Raw genomic sequence first — 17405 nt, 5'->3', positions numbered from 1 at the left:
ATACACAAGGCAAGCAAGCAGTCTACCACTGAGCTATAGCCCCAGTTATTAAGTGTTTTTACCTTGTTTTTTGCCAAGTTTATATCATAGAATTCAGTTAGTTAAATATAACTAACATTTAATAGGTACTTTCAATCTCTAAGAAAGGGGGAAAAACAGAAAACAGGATTTGGTAGTTTCATTATGGTCGCAATTAAAATGGTGAGGATAATAAACTATTATGGATTGGGCAGGCAAGGCCATGAAACATTATCTTTGAGAAAGGTGACACTCATGGGGTGGGGGGGGGGGGTGGTAACCAGGGACTGAACTCAGGGGCACTTGCCCACTGAGCCACATCCCCAGCCCTATTGTATTTAGAGACAGGGTCTCACTAAGTTGCTTAGTGTCTCGCTTTTGCTGAGTCTGGCTTTGAACTTGTGATCCTCCTGTCTCAGGCCTCCCCAGCCGCTGTGATTACAGATGAGGTTGTGATTTTTAAAGAACTTAAAAGAACTGGATCAGAGAGGCTACTTAAACAGACTTAAGAGGTGCAGAAATTCAGAACACAAGCAAGAGAGAAAAGAGAGTTTAATTTACATATTGCTGCCATAGTTTAAGTTTGTCATTCTTAAAATTTTACCGGGTACTGCCTGCCTTCTTTGTGTCTCATTTCAATGTTTTCAAATTTTAAATTTTTTTTTTAGTTGTTGGTGGACCTTTATTTACTTATATTGCGGTGCTGAGAATTCAACCCACACATGCTAGGCAAGTGCTCTACTACTGGAGCAACAACCCCAGCCCTATTTTGTGTTTTATTTAGAGATAGCATCTCTCCAAGTTGCTTAGCACCTCATTTTTGCTGAGGCTGGCTTTGAACTCATGATCCTCCCTCCCGTTTCAGCCTTCCAAGTCACTGGGATTACAGGTGTGCGCCATGGTTCCCAGCACAAAAACTTACTTTTAAACAACTACTTGTCATTCCCCTTTCCTGAAATATTGTGTAGACAACATGTTACCTCACACTATTTCTTGGGTTTTATTTTTTTGGTATCTGGGATTGAACCAAAGGTCACTTAACCACTAAAGCCACATCCCCAGCCTTTTTCTTATTTTGAGACAGGGTCTTGCCAGGTTGGCTTTGAACTCCCAAACCTCTTGCCTCAGTCTCCCGAACTGCTGGGATACAGAAGGGTGCCACCATGCCTGGCTTTATTTCTCACTATTTTTAACTTCAAAATGCTAACACTGTGTTTCACCTGCTCTCTAAGTCTTTAACTTTGTTCTCTGATCTCACTGAAATTTTGAATGACATAAGTAAATGTTTTAGATTTTTAAAAATCCTATGGTAGTAAAAGTTGAACCATGTAAACAGAATCTGGAAACAAATTTAACAGATGCCATACCGTTGTACTCTGACAACTGTACCATCTGGGAAGATGCTTTCTTCTTGTCCATCAGCAAATAAGTTTTTAATAGTCTGATCAGGAAACGTGATTTCTTTTCTTCCATCTGGGAAATGTTTTTCTGTTTTAAAAAGGTTACCATGAATCTTTTATTTTATTTTTAAATAAAGGGAAGAATTTAATAAAGGAGGATAGAGCAAGTTTGTACCTATTTGTCCACTTGAAAAATGTAAGACCTCAAGTCCTTCTGGGTATGTAGTGTGAGTTGTCTGGGCAGCAGCATAGTAGTAGATCTGTAAAGACATAAGGTCAGGAAGCCCTTTCTCCCAAGATGGTTCAAATGGTTGAGCTTAAAGAAAACATCCCTGGGAAAACATACCACTCTTTCATCTGGCATGACCTGCTTCACATCACCATTAAAGAAATTGACAGTAACACTCTTGCCATCAGCGCTTACTTCTTTCCGAGTCCCATTGGGAAATAGTATAAGTCGGCACCCATTCTTATAAACCTTTTCCACCTAAAAGAACACAAGATTATCTGTAGGTAAGATATCCTCCTGAGACCACATAACCATAATATGCCAAATTCTAAGTGCCTGCTTTGAAATCTTTCATAATAAAAAGTAAAACATTGTCTGAAAAGTATAAAGATTTGGGGCTGGGGTTGTGGCTCAGTGGTAGAGTGCTCGCCTAGCATGCATGAGGCACTGGGTTCAATCCTCATCACCACATAAATGAAAAATAAAGATATTGTGTCCACCTAAAACTAAAAAAATAAATATTTTTTTTAAAAAAGTAAAGAAGATCCATTATTTCATTAGAGGTTTCAAACTGGTGATTTTTCAATTTGTTTATTCCTTTTCCATTTATTAGCTGGAATTCTCTAATAAAAATAGAAAACCTTTCCTTATATCAATGATTTGTTACTCTGCAGGAGATTTTCTGGAAAATCAAAATCTTTTGACTGTATTCTTTGTTGTCCTCTTGTTCAAGTTGAACACTGATTAAACGTTGGTCTTATAATTTCAATTCAAATGTATCAGATTTGATTATCTGAAAAAGCAGGTTTTGCATAAAACTAAAGGGGGGAAAAAAGCCCTCACACCTCTCTACAATATGCAGACCTTGTTTATAACCCTTTTTCATTTCCTCATTCAATGGGCATACCCAGCTGGGTATATCCAGTCAACTTTCCTAAGCACAAGACTCAAACTATATAGGCTAGAATGAAGAGAGAGGCCCCTGTGTCAGGACCAACATAAGAAAGGCTGCAAAAGATGAGGGCTAGAATGAACTACAAAGGCTTAGCTCTGGCACAGGTGTATTCCCTTCTTTTGCTATATCACTAAACTAGAAATGGCAACTAAATGCATATGACACACTGAGCATTTTTTACAGTCCAAATGTTCAAACCCCTACAGTCCTGAAGTTAAACCACTAATCCCAGCTACCTAGGAGACTGAGGCAGGAATATCACAAGGTCAAGACCAGCCTAGCAACTTAGTGAAACCCAGTCTCAAAATATTTTTTTTTTAAAATGGCTAAGTATAACTCAGCACTTCAGCAGTACTCGTCTAGCATGCATAGAGGCCCTGAGTCCAACTCCCAGTATTGGGGGGGGGGGGGAGGGGGAATCAACTACAGTCAAGTACCACATGATAACATTCCCATCAATAATGGGTGACACATAGGACAGTGTTCTCCCATAATGATAATGCAACAGAAAAATCGTATCACCTAGCAATGTAGAGGTGGTAACAGTGCAATGGCATTACATGTTAGTGGTGATGCTGGTGTAAACAAACCTGCACTGATGGTTGTACAGAAAATTAAACATATATGATTATGGAAAATATGTAAACTTGATAACTATTTTACCAGTTTATATACTCTCTACATTTTTTACTGTTATTTTAGCATATACTACTACTTACAAATTTACTGTGAGCAATGTGCATGTTCCACCAAGAACAGCCTCATAAATCTGCTTAATGCATCTTTTGATTGCATCATTTTCTCTTGTGCTTCATTTAATCTTGAGTAAACATTCTGTTCATCACAGCCCTAAAATTATATGCCCCCGGAGGTCCTATACATATATGACCATCTAGATTTATATAAGTACATTCTAATGTTCACATTATGATACAATCACTTAACAACACAGATGAATGGATCCCTGTTATTATGTAACACATGACCATATTTTATAATCTAAGCATTCCACTCTATTTTAGCCAATGTTTATTTTTTAAATCATTCAGTATCTTTAAGAATTTTTTTTGTTAACCTTTCCATCAGGATGATTGATTTCTCCCTGAATTTCTTCTTTTTCTTCCTTCTTTTTATATTCAGAATCTGGGAAGTTTACCAGTTCAAGTGGCTCCCTGGGCAAGGCAGCCTATAAGACAAGACATTTCAAGCAGCTTAAACATATACTTATTTCCAAAAGACAGAATTCTACCATTATAGGGTTCTAGGACTAGTACTCGGTGCTAAATATACAATGTTAAATAAAAGCCTCCCTTATACTAGTTTAGAAACTTAACATCAATATCAAGCCTGAGTAATCTATTTGAATATACAAAAATTAAAAAAGATTTACTTGTCCTTTATCCGAGCTGCCTAAATCACGAACAGGTACAGACTTGGATCTTTGAGATGGATTCCCTGCTAGGATAAAATTGAAGGGTTAGTTTCAAAATTTAAAATGTTAAAACAGAGGCTGGGGCTGTAGCTCAGTGGCATATGTGAGGCACTGGGTTCGATCCTCAGCATCACATAAAAATAAACAAAGGCAATATGTCCATCTACAATTAAAAAATTTTTTTTAATGTTAAAACTTACAAATACAGTCAAACATTTCTTTAATTTGTATCCTTTTGTGAACTGTTGTCCTTTATCCTTTAACTAAGGAAATCTTAGTATTTTTCTCTACTGATTTGTAGGAGTTTACCATTATATGAATTCCAATATTTATACAAGTACTTATGGCTTCAGTGACCAACAAAGACAATGACAATATCTGTTTTCAGAGGATACACAGTGCAGAGGAAGAAACAAGAGCTCAAATAACAGACCCATGATATTCTAAAGACAATCAACAAGGACTGCTAAGAGACTGGTGTGGGGTACAGATAAAAGAGGCATTCAAGAATAAAGAGAATTTGGCTTGACCAGTATGTTCAAGTGGCAGCAGCCTAAGCTTTTTAGGTCATCGCCAGCACAGTAAATCATGTAACCCATACATTATAAAAATAAGTGCACACACTCTTAACATGACCCAGCATCCTCCTCCTGATACATACCCTGGAAAAGCCATATCAACAGGACCCACTCTGTAGCCCTGTACATCATTCTGCAAACCTGGGGGAACCTAAATGCTCAGCAACAGGGACGCTTAACTGTGGAAATATGCAGTGGGATCTGTAGAGCTCTTAAAATCAGTCACCCAGAGTTTTTAAGTATCAATGTACTTAAATCTTAAAATACTCAGAGAAAAAAAGCAAATTGCAGAATATAAAATATGCTATATCAATTTATGAACACAATGTAGCAAAATAATAAAAAGAAAAGTACAGAATATTATCAGGAATTACTACCTGTAGATGATGTACAGGGGCTTCAATTATATCTATAATGTTTTATTTCTTAAAGTGGTTATAAATTCTCCATTCTTTAAATTCTGAAATATTTTATTAAAAAACCATGCATCCTCTTACCTTGTGTTGGCAAATAATTTTTCTTACATTTTTCTACCTGGGTTCCTGAAGAAATGTGGCTCTTTTGAAATCGAATAGATGGGTTCTAAAGTATTAGAGATAATTGAATATAAAAGGAGTGTTAGTCTATACATCAGTAAACTGAGTGAAACTAGCAAAACTCAAGTTAGTGATAAGAACACTATAAGTCTGTTTATTCTTGTTTTTATTTTTTTATTATCACAGTAGGCTGAAGTGACCTACCTGTCATCTAGGAATGAACTATACACATATATTCCTTTTATATATATTCATTCTTCAAAATATCATATCAGAGAGCATAATTAGTGAGGTGAGCACAGGCCTCATGATCAGTCAGCCTCTTCCAGGAGCTGTCATACCCTCAAAGGCTAAACCTAGCTAAACCCTGCTCTGTCTTGACCTTACTCCCTGAATCTATATTTTGTCCTGCCTCAGCTAGAAATCCCAATGAGCAAACCCTAGAATCTGACATTATCAATATCATCAATACCCACAATTACCAGCTAAGTGCAAAAATCAGAATTTCAAAGCATTCCACTTACAAAGATCCACAAGGTGGGGCATTCCACCAACTAATTAGCCTTTAAAAACTCAATGCCATTTAATAAAATGCTAATATATTTAAGGATTAGACGCCTTGATTACTACAATTACCTTCAAATTACCTTAGCAAAACATATACAAAAGTACAAAAAAGTGCTCATGGTGGTTAACTCTAAGTGAGTTTTCAGGTGTTTAATGTTATGATTTAGATCTTAAATGTCCCCTCCAAAAATTTATGTGTTGAAGGCCTGGTCCCCAGATAAGAGAAATACTGGGAGGTTGTGGAAACTACTTAAGGATGGGGCCTATTTGGGGAAGTAGGTCCATGAAGGGAATATTGGGACCTGGGACCCTTCCTTCTACCCTATCACTTCCCTGCTACCACGCGGTAAGCAGCTCTGCTCAACTCATACTCCCCACCATAATGTCTGGCTTCACCACAGGCCCAAAACAATGGGGTCAAATGACCATGGAATAAAGCTGTGAGCTAAAATAAACTTTTCTTCCTTTTAATTGTTTAACTCAAGTATTTTGTAACAGAGACAGAAAGCTGACTAACATAATCATATTAGTCTTCATTTGTTCTCTTTTTGGTGCAGTTCCATAATAAAGTGTTAGTGGAGTAAAGGAGAATGCCACTTCCTTACCACCCATCTATCGTTCTATAGCTCATTCCTCTAAAACTGACACTGACAATGCATAGCCTAACAGTTCATTAACTCATATATTTTTGTGATGTCCTCAGTACCTTGTAGTCTTATGCCTTCTAATACAGTTTAAATTCATGGTTCACTGTAGTCACTCTTGTCTTGCCAACTTCCACATACCTCTCTCATTTTGGCTTTCACTTGTGTGACTATGTGTTTGCTAAAATATAATTTTCTGCCACCTTACACCCAAAAAACTGAAGGAAAAAAAAATTGTCTTTTCACTTATAGTCTCTAACCCAGGTAGGCCCCAGTAAAGCCCTGAATCAGCCTCCCTACCTCCACAATCCTCCTGCTTTCCACTCAGAAAACTACTTTTCACTTTCTCCTTCCTCTTCAACCTCCTACAACTCCTCCTCCACCCCCCTCAGCTAATGAGCATGCTTCAGCTTCCCTGAGAAAGTTAAAGCTTTAGAGGGGACCTACTACCAGCTGCCACCAGCATTAGCCTGTCATCAGGTACAGCAGCCTATACCTGGCCAGGACCAACCCTCCATTCATTCCCAGACCTACCCATCATCTGTCCCAAGATGCCACTCTGGACATTCCCCTACTTTCTCCTGTATCAGCGTCTTCCTCTCCACTGAATCAATACTATAAACATACACATTTGTCCTCATCTGTTCATTTTCCTATCTTGAAAAACACAAAAATCCTTCTCTTCAGCCTCTACACACCTCACCATAGAGCTCTTGGGCTTTGTATGTAACTGTATCGCATTCTCTCTTGTCAGGCTTTCACCTTCACTACTCCAAGACAACAGATTTATTGCCCACCGCAGTTATCTCAATTTGGTAAATCAGATGGCTGGTCTCAGTCCTTACTCTGCAGCAACAACCTATATAGTAAGGAACTCTCCTCTTCAAGGTACTTTCTTCATTTGCCTCAGGACACCACACTGGCCTCCATTCTACCTGCTGTCAGGCTGTTCACTCTCTTCATCCCTTGTTTCAGAGCTAGCTCTTCCCTATCCATTCACAGCCCCAGTGGTCTCCCCTGGCCTAATGCTTCAGCACACATTCAGAAGACCCCAAGTGCAACCCACAGCATCTGTATAAATGCCACAGCAGCATCTCCACATAATGGCTAGACTTTATTCCTACTTTTCCTACTTTTTTCCTACTATTCCTACTTCCTTGACAACATCTGAGCTCCTAGTAGCCATACTCCCTGAAAATACTTGCTTTTCTTCAGGTTTCTTTTGGGCTCCATTAGGCCAAAAGCAAACTAAACAGTGATGGGAAGTTATTCTTAACTCCTCTTTTGCTGTCACATCCCTGTACCAGTTCATCAACAAATCTAGTCCACTTCAGATCTTCCAGTGCCGCTAACCAATCTCAGCCACCAATCATCAAAACAATCCCTGTGTTCCTGACAAGGCCCATTTTGCCCTCCCATCTATTCCTTCAGTCTGTAGCAGACAGTGTAAGCTTACTAAAATAAAGGGGCAGGCCACCCTGACCCCCAGGGGCTTGTAACTCACTCAAGAAAAGCCCAAGTGCTCATATGAACCTGTTAGGGCCTAGTGAATCCAACATGTTCCATCTCCCTCCAGTTCTGTCCCCAGCAGCTCTCCCACTCAGTCAGTTCCAGTGCCTTATCCTCGCAGCATGTCCTTGCTTCCTCCTGCAAGCCATTCTTCTTTAGTAAGGAATCCTACCCAGCTATCCTATCCAAATGGTAGTACCCCATGCTCCACACCCCAACAGCTATCTCCTCCAGTCTTGCTTTTTTCCCCTTAGTCCCATCACTATTTCATACCACACATTTATTTATCTATTCTATTTAAAATCTTTCTGCTGCTACTAGAATAAATTCCATGAAGGCAAGGAATTTTGTCTGTTTTGCTCACTGCTGTACCCCCATATGCCTGCCACAGCCTGGTTATTCACACAGATAAATGAAAGACCAGTACCCTGATTAGAAAGAAGCCTATGTATGTGACTGCAAAAACTTGACATACATTTGGTTCTTTTAAACTGAGGTTATCTAACCTATTGTAGAATACCTCCTTCCTCCTTTGTAAGAAGTATAAAAATAAATATGAAGGGCTGGGGTTATGGCTCAGTGATACAGCACTCGCCTAGCACATGTGAGGCACTGGGTTCAATCCTCAGCACCCCATAAATAAAGGTATTATGCCCATCTACAACTAAAAAATATTTTTTAAAAAATTAAAATAAGTAAATAAATAAATTTGAGCTGGGCACACTGCCTGTAATTCTAGTGACTTGTAATTCTAGTGACTTCAGGCTGAGGCTGAAGGATTACAAGTTCTAGGCCAGCCTCAGCAACTTAGTGAGACTCTGTCTCAAAAAACAAAAAGGGCTAGAAATGCAGCTCAATGGTAAAGCACCCTTTGGTTAAATCTCCCATACAAAAAAATAAAATAAATTTGTCAAGTAACTGTATAGCAAAGCATACAGGACTGAACCCAGGGCCTTGCACTGCTAGGCAACTGCTCTGCAAACTAAGCTACATCCCCAGCCCCCAAAAGAATTTTAATTATGGTAAAATACACATAACCTAAAAATCCACGAAATTTTTGTTTTTGTACTAGGAATTGAACAAAAGGGTGTTTTACCACTGAGCTAAATTATTGATTTTGAGAATGTGCCTTACTAAGTTGCTGAGGCTGGCCTTGAACTTGTGATCCTCCTGCCTCAGGCTCCAAGTGGCTGGTATTACAGGCATGCACCATGTCCATCCAGCTAAAATTCATCATCTTAACCATTGTTAAAGGTACACTTCAGTGTACATTCACACTGTTGTTGTATAACATCAGTTGTCCAACCATCTCTATAACCTTGTGATCTTATAAATCTATAATTTTTAACACACTAAATACTAACTCCTTGTCCCCCAGTTCCTGGCATCTACCATTCCACTTTGTCTTTATGAATTTGAATGCTTGAATATTTACCATCACCCTCTGACCTCACAAAACCAGCTAGACTCCAAAACCTACCACAGACTCATCGTTTTTTGTGGCAGTCATACACTGGTAGGCCTTAGGGCTGCTCTCAATTGCTTCTGCTTTCTTCCAGGCATCAATTCGGAATCTTTCCATCACTTTTATCTCTTCCCGGAGATCCGTGTTCTCTTTGACTAACATTTCTATCTGGCTTCTGAGACGACCGTGTGTGCTTGACCATTTTGCTTCCTTTCTTTTCAAATCTTCTTGTAAATCTGCTACTTGCTGTTTCAAAGCCTCTCCCCAGCAAAAAAAAAAAAAAAAAAAAAAAAAAAATTAGATTTAAAAGTAAAAGGACCAAAGAGACACATCAATGAAACAATAGCCCAAAACCAACATCAGAAAAGGCTTAGGCAATAAATGACTGGATTTTTGGAGAAAGGAATAGGGAATCAGGTGAGACTTTCACTTTATATCATTAACAATTCTAGAAAGCAGAGACCACACCCCTTAGAAGCTGACTATAATAACACGGCATGAGATAATAAAGGCCTAACCAAAGACAATAATTGAAAGAAAAAGAAAGGATCTATGAGCAATACCTGGTAAAGAAAAAATTACAGGAATTCATAAACAGAAGGAAAAGTTTTGATAAAGGGTATACCGATTCCAAAGTCAAAACAACCTGACCTGAAAACTGATTTTATATGGAATTCATTGGAAGACATGGGTGTTAACAGAGTTTTCAATGGCCTAACTAAATAAGTAAAGAAACTACTGAAATGTGTAGAAGCAATGTGCAAGTAGACAAATAGAAATCAAGACTAATGTCGGGCAGCTGGGGTTGTGGCTCAGTGGTAGAGAGCTTGCCTACTAGCTTGTGTGAGGCACTTGGTTCCATTCTTAGCACTGCTAAGAAAAAATGCTCATCATCTCTAGCAATCAGAGAAATGCAAATTAAAACTACTCTAAGATACCATCTCACTCCAGTAAGAATGGCAACCATGATGAAGACAAATAACAACAAGTGCTGGCAAAGATGCGAGGGGGAAAAAGGCACACTCATACATTGCTGGTGGGACTGCAAATTGGTGTAGCCAATTTGGAAAGCAGTATGGAGATTCCTTGGAAAGTTGGGAATGGAACCACCATCTGACCCATTCCTCTTCTCGGACTATACCCAAAAGACCTAAAAAGAGCATACTATAGGGACACAGCCACATCAATGTTTATAGCAGCACAATTCACAATGCTAGACTGTGGAGGTGCCCTTCAATGAATGAATGGATAAAAAAAAAAAATGTGGCATATATACACAATAGAATATTACTCAGCACTAAAAAATAATAAGATCATGGAATTTTCAGGGAAATGGATGGCATTAGAGCAGATTATGCGCTAAGTGAAGTTAGCCAATCCCCCCAAAAAAACAAATGCCGAATATCTTCTCTGATATAAGGGGGGGTGACTCAAAATGGGGAAGAGAGGAAGAGCATGGGAAGATTACCTCTACATAGGGAAGAGGGGTGGGAGGGAAAGGGAGGGAGAAAGGGAATTGCATGGATGGTAGAAGGAGACCCTCACTGTTATACAAAATACATGTATGAAGATATGAGAAAAAAAAAAGAATAGTGTTACCCTAGATTAGGTAGAGAGAAGTGATGGGAGGGGAGGGAAGGGGCTGGGGAGATAGGAAGGATAGTAGAATGAAATAGACATGATTATTACTGTGTGTATATATGTGAATGCATGACCAATGTGATTCTGCAACCTGTATACTCAGAAAAATGAGATATTATATCCCATCTGATTCAAATGTATGTGTCAAGGTCATTGTACTGTCATGTGTAACTAATTAAAACAAATTAAAAAATAAAAATAAAAAATAAATAAAAGTCCATCAACAACTAAAAAAAAATATTAAAAAAAAAAAAAAAGACTGATGTTAGAACAAGGTAAGATCAGTCACCTATGGAGCACAAGCAATTTGCTGGAAGTGACCAAGCACTGAGAGAAAGGAGCACTGGCAGAAACAAGAGATCCCTCAGCAAGGGGGCTGAGTCATCAAAAGCCCTGACCACCTCAGTAACATGTGCACAAACACTCAGAAACTTGGCCCCATCTATTGCCTAGGCCACACAACAGCCAATAAAGTAGCCTGTAGGAGAGAGAATGACACAAGGGCTCAAAGCTCTCTCCTTCAAGAGTGCTATACCATCAACAGCACAGAATTGGACTTATTAAGGTCAAAGCTTTAATCCCAGTTGAATGCCTCAAAAGCTCCTGAACATCAAATTCCTTATGTAAAAAATTATAGAATATAACCAACAAGTGAGAAATTTCTCAAAAGCATTTTTATTATACAGGAAAATAGACTTTTAATACTAAAATGATAACAAGTCTAAATGGGTTAAGATTTCAAAAGCTATTGATATTTACAAAATATCTACTTTCAGGCACCATTAAAGGTCCTTGGAATATTAAGAGTAACACATCCCAGCCACATAAGAGGTTGAGGCAGGAGGATCCAAGTTTGAGGCCAACCTCAGCAATTTAGTAAGACCATCAGCAAATTAACAAGACAGTCTCAAAATTAAAAAAAAAAAAAGGACTGGGGATGTAGCTCAGTGGCAAATCACCCTCTGATTCAATTCCCAGTACACACAAACAAACATACACACACACACACACACACACACACACACACACACACGCTTAGGCCCTCATGATAAACTATCTCAAGGGGAATATTAGCATAGGTGAGGGTAATGGGATATGCATGTGCAGAGCAGGAAAGCGCAGTTGTGAATATGATGTGTAGGGTGCCAGGCTAGGTGTGGTGGCACACACCTATAATCCCAGTGGCTCGGGAGGCTAAGGCAAAAGGATCTCAAATTCAAAGCCAGCCTCAGCAAAACCAAGGTGCTAAGCAACTCAGTAGTGAGACCCTATGTCTAAATACAAAATAGGGCTGGGGATGTGGCTCAGTGTTCAAGTGCCCCTGAGTTCAATCCCCGGTATCGCCCCCAAGAAAAGGAGGATGCCAGGCAAAAGTCACAGGGCAATAAGGGGGATAAATGAACATCAGGAGGACAAGAAGCTTCAAGAGAAGAGAGGCCAGGACATGTAAGAACTTGAGGCTTTTATAGTAAGAAAGAAGCAGAGGCATCAAAAAGTCTGAGCACAGAGAAGACATGGCCTCCTTCCTTAAGGAAAGAAGCCACATGAACAGGGCAAGAGTTGAGGCCAGGCACTTAGTAAATCTATTAACTCAAAGGTAGCAACTTGAATTGGGGTAGACTTTACTGACAGAAAAGTATGGAATAGAAGAGAACGAGAAGCCTGGAGAAAGATTCTAGGTCTCTGACTTAAGCACAGGGAAGGACAGTTGGGAGGCGACTTGTGAACATGCTGAGCCTGAAGAGTCCGGCAGCCAGTTGGACAAACTTAACCAGTTGAGGCCAGGATGCAAGTCGGACCTTCAACAGATAAATGTTAACATAAACCTGGAAAATAAACTGAACACATTAGGGAAGGCCAAGCCTCTGGTTGACACTTCTACTGCCTCTGCTGTTGCCATATGCACCCCTCAATTCAAGAGAGGAAAAAGCAATAGAATCTGAGCCTTGCAGTAATCTAGGTTATAAGAAACCCACAGCTTCAGGTATCACAGGAGGCAAACAGAGATGAGGCTTACGGATGAGAAGGCAAAGGATGCTGGTAAGCCACATCCCAGAGGGACTTCACCATGAGGTTTACACTGGAGCAGTCACAGAATCCTCAAAAGGTGCAATTTCAGAGTAGATGGCCAGGAAGCCAGATTTAATTGTATAGGAAGAAAACAGGAGGTTCAGCAGACATGGCTAGTTATCAGTGGTGACTTATTGACAAAATCTCATACTCCATGAAAATGAGATAAAAGCTACATGGGTCAGTGGGTGAACTGCTGACTTGAGAAAGGCACCTCTCCACTGCCAGTCATCAGACACCCCTAATGTGCAGATGATTGGATGCCAAAGCTGGAGAAGATTTAAAACAAAAAAAAGCCAAGACCAGATGGTGTGAAATAACCAGTTGTTACAAAAAGCAGGCAGACTTCTAAAACTTCAGGGGTATATTAAAGGGCAGAGAAGCCATTACAATCAAAGGGGCTCCCACTAGTCAAGTTGGGACCACTTGATTATCAGACAAGAAACTTTATAATTAATTAGAGCAACTTGGTTTTGTGAGAGGTTAAGAAACAACAATGATGAATGTAAATTCCAAGAAGACAGAGATATCTTATATTACCAATTCCCCAGTGCTTAGAAGTGTTCAGTGAATTGGTACTTACTATAAATAAGCCAAATAGTGTAAGAAAAACAAGGAACTATCCAAAAGCAGAAAAAAATAATGAATATACACAGTCATACATGATTAATCCAGTATGAAAAGGACCCAATGCTTAATTAACACCAGAAGTCAGACATGCTAAAAAAGCAGAAAGGGTTCAAGAATGAGTACCAAAATTGTAAATATCTAACATCCTAAATAGGAAAAATACCCAACCCAACCCCTTGTCTCCAAACACAGCTTTGATGAACAATGCCCATAGCTTCCTGCAGTGATGGCAGGCCCAGTCCTATACTGTCCAATATGGTTTTTAAGTCTTGAAATGAAAGCTAAGACACTGAACTTTTAATTTTTCTTTTTTTTCCTTTTTAAGATGGGAGCCTCACAATGCTGCCCAGGCTGGTCTTAAACTCCTGGGCTCAAGTGATCCTTCTGCCTCAGCCTCCCAAATAACTGGGACTACCTGACTAATTTTATTTTTAATTTATTTAAATCTAAATAGCCACACATAGCTAATGGCTAACAGCCTGAACAGCAGAGCCTCATAGAACAAAAGCATACATTATTCAAGGGAAAGGCATCAGGTTTCAAGAAAGTAAAGCCCATATATTATTTTTACAACAAAGTAAAACAGAACTACAAAAACTTGATTTGAATCAACTCAGAAGAGGTGATCAGGTCCTAAGCTGATCTATCTTGAAACTTTAGTGGTCTGAGAGATGTTTTTTCTTCTTTTTGGGTCTGTTAAGATTTATTTAATATAACAAGTATCAAAATAACTATGGCGGGCTGGGATTGTGGCTCAGTGGTAGAGCGCTTGCTTAGCACCTTTGAGGCACTGAGTTCGATCCTCAGTACCACATAAAAATATAAAGGTATTGTGTCCACCTACACCAAAACATATTTTTTTAAATAATAACTATTGCTTTAATCCCACGAGATTTAGAAACAAGAAAAATGAAATGACAAATTCATTGTGCAAGTATTTTAGAATTGGTTATAGTTTTCAATTTTATAATAGAAGTTTTCTATATTTGATTATGTTTTAACTATTTAAGTATTTTAAATGTTTACAAAAAAAGCCATAATAAATGTATGACTGTAAGACTGTCTAAAAGAAATTAAGTTTAATATAAATTTTTAATCTTTATTATGCAAAGAGCAAAAACACACCCTTAAGAATTGACAGTGGAATCTAAAATTGGCATATGTATAGAAGAAGAATTAGATAATATTTTTTGTGCTCACACCATTTAACCTGGATATTGCACTTCTAGGAAACTGCCCACAGATAAACTCAAGTTTGTGAGCTACATGGGCACAAGGATAGGGATTGAAGTATTTCATTCACTACTATGTTCCCGATATGTGCCTGCTACACAATCGGTACTTAATAACCAAGTGTTGAATGAGCAAATAGAAGAATGATATATGTACAAGGTTACTTGGTATAGTACTTCTTTAAATAGAAAAGGAACAAAAATAACATAAAAGTTCAGTAACATAAGTCATGGCACTTACATTGCAATTCTACACAATGGTAAAATAAAGATGATGCTCTTTTGAATACAGAAAGATGTCAATATTCTACCATTAATATAAAAGAAAAAAAACCCAGGGACAACAGTCATCATTGATATTAAGGCTGTTAGGTATGATAAAGGCATGTAATTATATTTTTTTAAAAGGGTCTTTTCTCAGAGATACATACTTGAGTATTCACAGATGAAATGACTGAATAGGGAATTCACTTTAAATATTACACATTAAAAAACAAAAAAAGAATGGAGAAGGGTGAGAGGGATAAAATATGTACTATTTGAAATTTTCTACAATAAAAAATGTTATAAAGAGGCATATTCAAAAAAACAAAACAAATAATCCAATCAATAAATGGGCAAAGGAAATGAACAGGTATTTCAAAGAAGAAGAAATACAAATGGTTAACAAATACATGAAAAAGAAAAAGTTCAACATCACTAGCAATTAGAGGATTGAAAATTAAAACTACACTGAGATTTCATCTCTGACTCCAGTCAGAATGGCAATTATCAAGTATATAAGCAACAATAAATGTTAGCAAGGATGTGAGGGAAAAGGGTACACTCACTCACACATTGCTGGGGGGACTGCAAACTAGTACAACCACTCTTGAAAGCACTATGGAGATTTCTCAGAAAAATTGGAATGGAAACACCCTTTGACCCAGTTATCCCACTTCTCAGCATATACCCAAAGGACTTAAAATCAGTATGCTATAGTGACATGGCCACATCAATGTTCACAGCAGCTCAATTCACAATAGCTAAGCTATGGAACCAACCTAGGTTCCCTTCAACAGATGAATGGATAAAGAAAATGTGGTACATATGCACAGTGAATATTACTCAGCCATAAAGAACAAAAAAAAAAAATGGCATTTGCCAGTAAATGGATGGAACTGGAGACTATCATGCTAAGTGAAATAAGACAATCCCAAAAAACCAAAGGCTGAATGATGTCTCTAATAGGTGGATGCTGAGTCTCAATGGAGGCGCATGGGTGGGTGGTGGTAGTGGAGGTTCTTCAGATTGGACAGAAGGGAATGGGAGGAAGGGAGGGGAGTAGGAATGGGAAAGACGGTAGAATGAAGTGGACATAACTTTCCTATATTCACATATGAATACATAGCCAGTGTAACTCCACATTATGCACAACTACAAGAATGGGAAGTTATATTCTGTGTATATGTCAAAATACATTCTACTTGGGCTGGGGTTATGGCTCAGCAGTAGAGTGTCTGCCTAGCATGTGCAAGCCCCTGGATTCAATCCTCAGCACCTCATAACAATAAATAAATAAAATAAATAAAAGGTATTGTCCAACTACAATTAAAAATAGATATTTAAAAAAAACATACATTCTACTGTCATGTATAACTAAAAAGAATAAAAAAGAGGTGTATCAGGTGGCTAAGGCCAAAAGAAGAGAGAAAGATTTTACTATACATCTTTTTGTATCTACTGAATGGGATTTGTGTATATTATCTTTTAAAATAAAAAATTTTACTAGCATGTCAAAACCTAATAAACCAAGCATTAATCAAAACATATTAGCAACTGTTTTTTTCCCCACAAAAATAAACTAATAGAATTAAAGACCCTGAGCAACATTGTATGCAGTAACTAAAGCTATAGGTGTACAGAGATTAATCAAGGATGCCACACAAGATTAGAAAGAAAAGAAAGAAAAAAACTCAAAACTACTAGTGTTTAGGGGCTGGAGCTGGAGCTGGGGCTCAGTGGTAGAGTGCTTGCCAGGCACACATGAGGCACTGGGTTCGATCCTCAGCACCACATAAAAAATAAAGGTATAGTGTCCACCTACAACTAAAATAAATAAACAAACAAATATATATATATATATATATATATATATATATATATATATATATATATATATATAAAATATATATATTTTTTTTAAATAAAATCTACTAGTGTTTAAAATAAGGAGCCAGGGCTGGAGTTGTGGCTCAGTGGTAGAACGCTTGCCTAGCATGCATTAGGCACTGGGTTGGACTCCCAGTACTACATAAAAAAACTAATTAGGAGGCAGAGCCCACCCGCCCACCCCCCACTCACAGCCTGGAGGCAGAGCCTCCCCTTTACTACATGGAGAGTCAACCCGCGCTGGGGTTCCTTATTCACCAAAGCGTGGCTCCATGGCCCAATATCAGGAAACATACAGGCTTGAGGTTGCCACTGCCACAAAACTAGCATATGGCCACTTCTACCAAG

General features: G+C 38.4%; 1 protein-coding gene across 3 annotated transcripts in view; it reads right to left on the bottom strand.

The window, feature by feature from the left end:
• Cpap (centrosome assembly and centriole elongation protein) overlaps nucleotides 1–17405 on the bottom strand; it is a 59340-nt gene that overhangs the window by 1914 nt on the left and 40021 nt on the right. For 2 of the 3 annotated variants that reach the window (XM_071611369.1, XM_071611371.1), the window contains 7 exons: nucleotides 9349–9591; nucleotides 5110–5194; nucleotides 3993–4060; nucleotides 3678–3788; nucleotides 1765–1905; nucleotides 1594–1678; nucleotides 1386–1506 (listed from right to left, as the gene is read on the bottom strand). In XM_071611369.1, coding sequence (XP_071467470.1) covers nucleotides 1386–1506; nucleotides 1594–1678; nucleotides 1765–1905; nucleotides 3678–3788; nucleotides 3993–4060; nucleotides 5110–5194; nucleotides 9349–9591 — 854 coding nt within the window. The remainder of the gene's footprint in view (nucleotides 1–1385; nucleotides 1507–1593; nucleotides 1679–1764; nucleotides 1906–3677; nucleotides 3789–3992; nucleotides 4061–5109; nucleotides 5195–9348; nucleotides 9592–17405) is intronic. The other variant, XM_071611370.1, reaches the window with a different exon arrangement.

Source organism: Marmota flaviventris, chromosome 4, assembly GCF_047511675.1.
Source record: "Marmota flaviventris isolate mMarFla1 chromosome 4, mMarFla1.hap1, whole genome shotgun sequence".
Lineage (NCBI taxonomy): Eukaryota > Metazoa > Chordata > Mammalia > Rodentia > Sciuridae > Marmota > Marmota flaviventris.
Note: the sequence above shows the minus strand (reverse complement) of the source record. Positions and strands in the feature narration are given on the sequence as shown.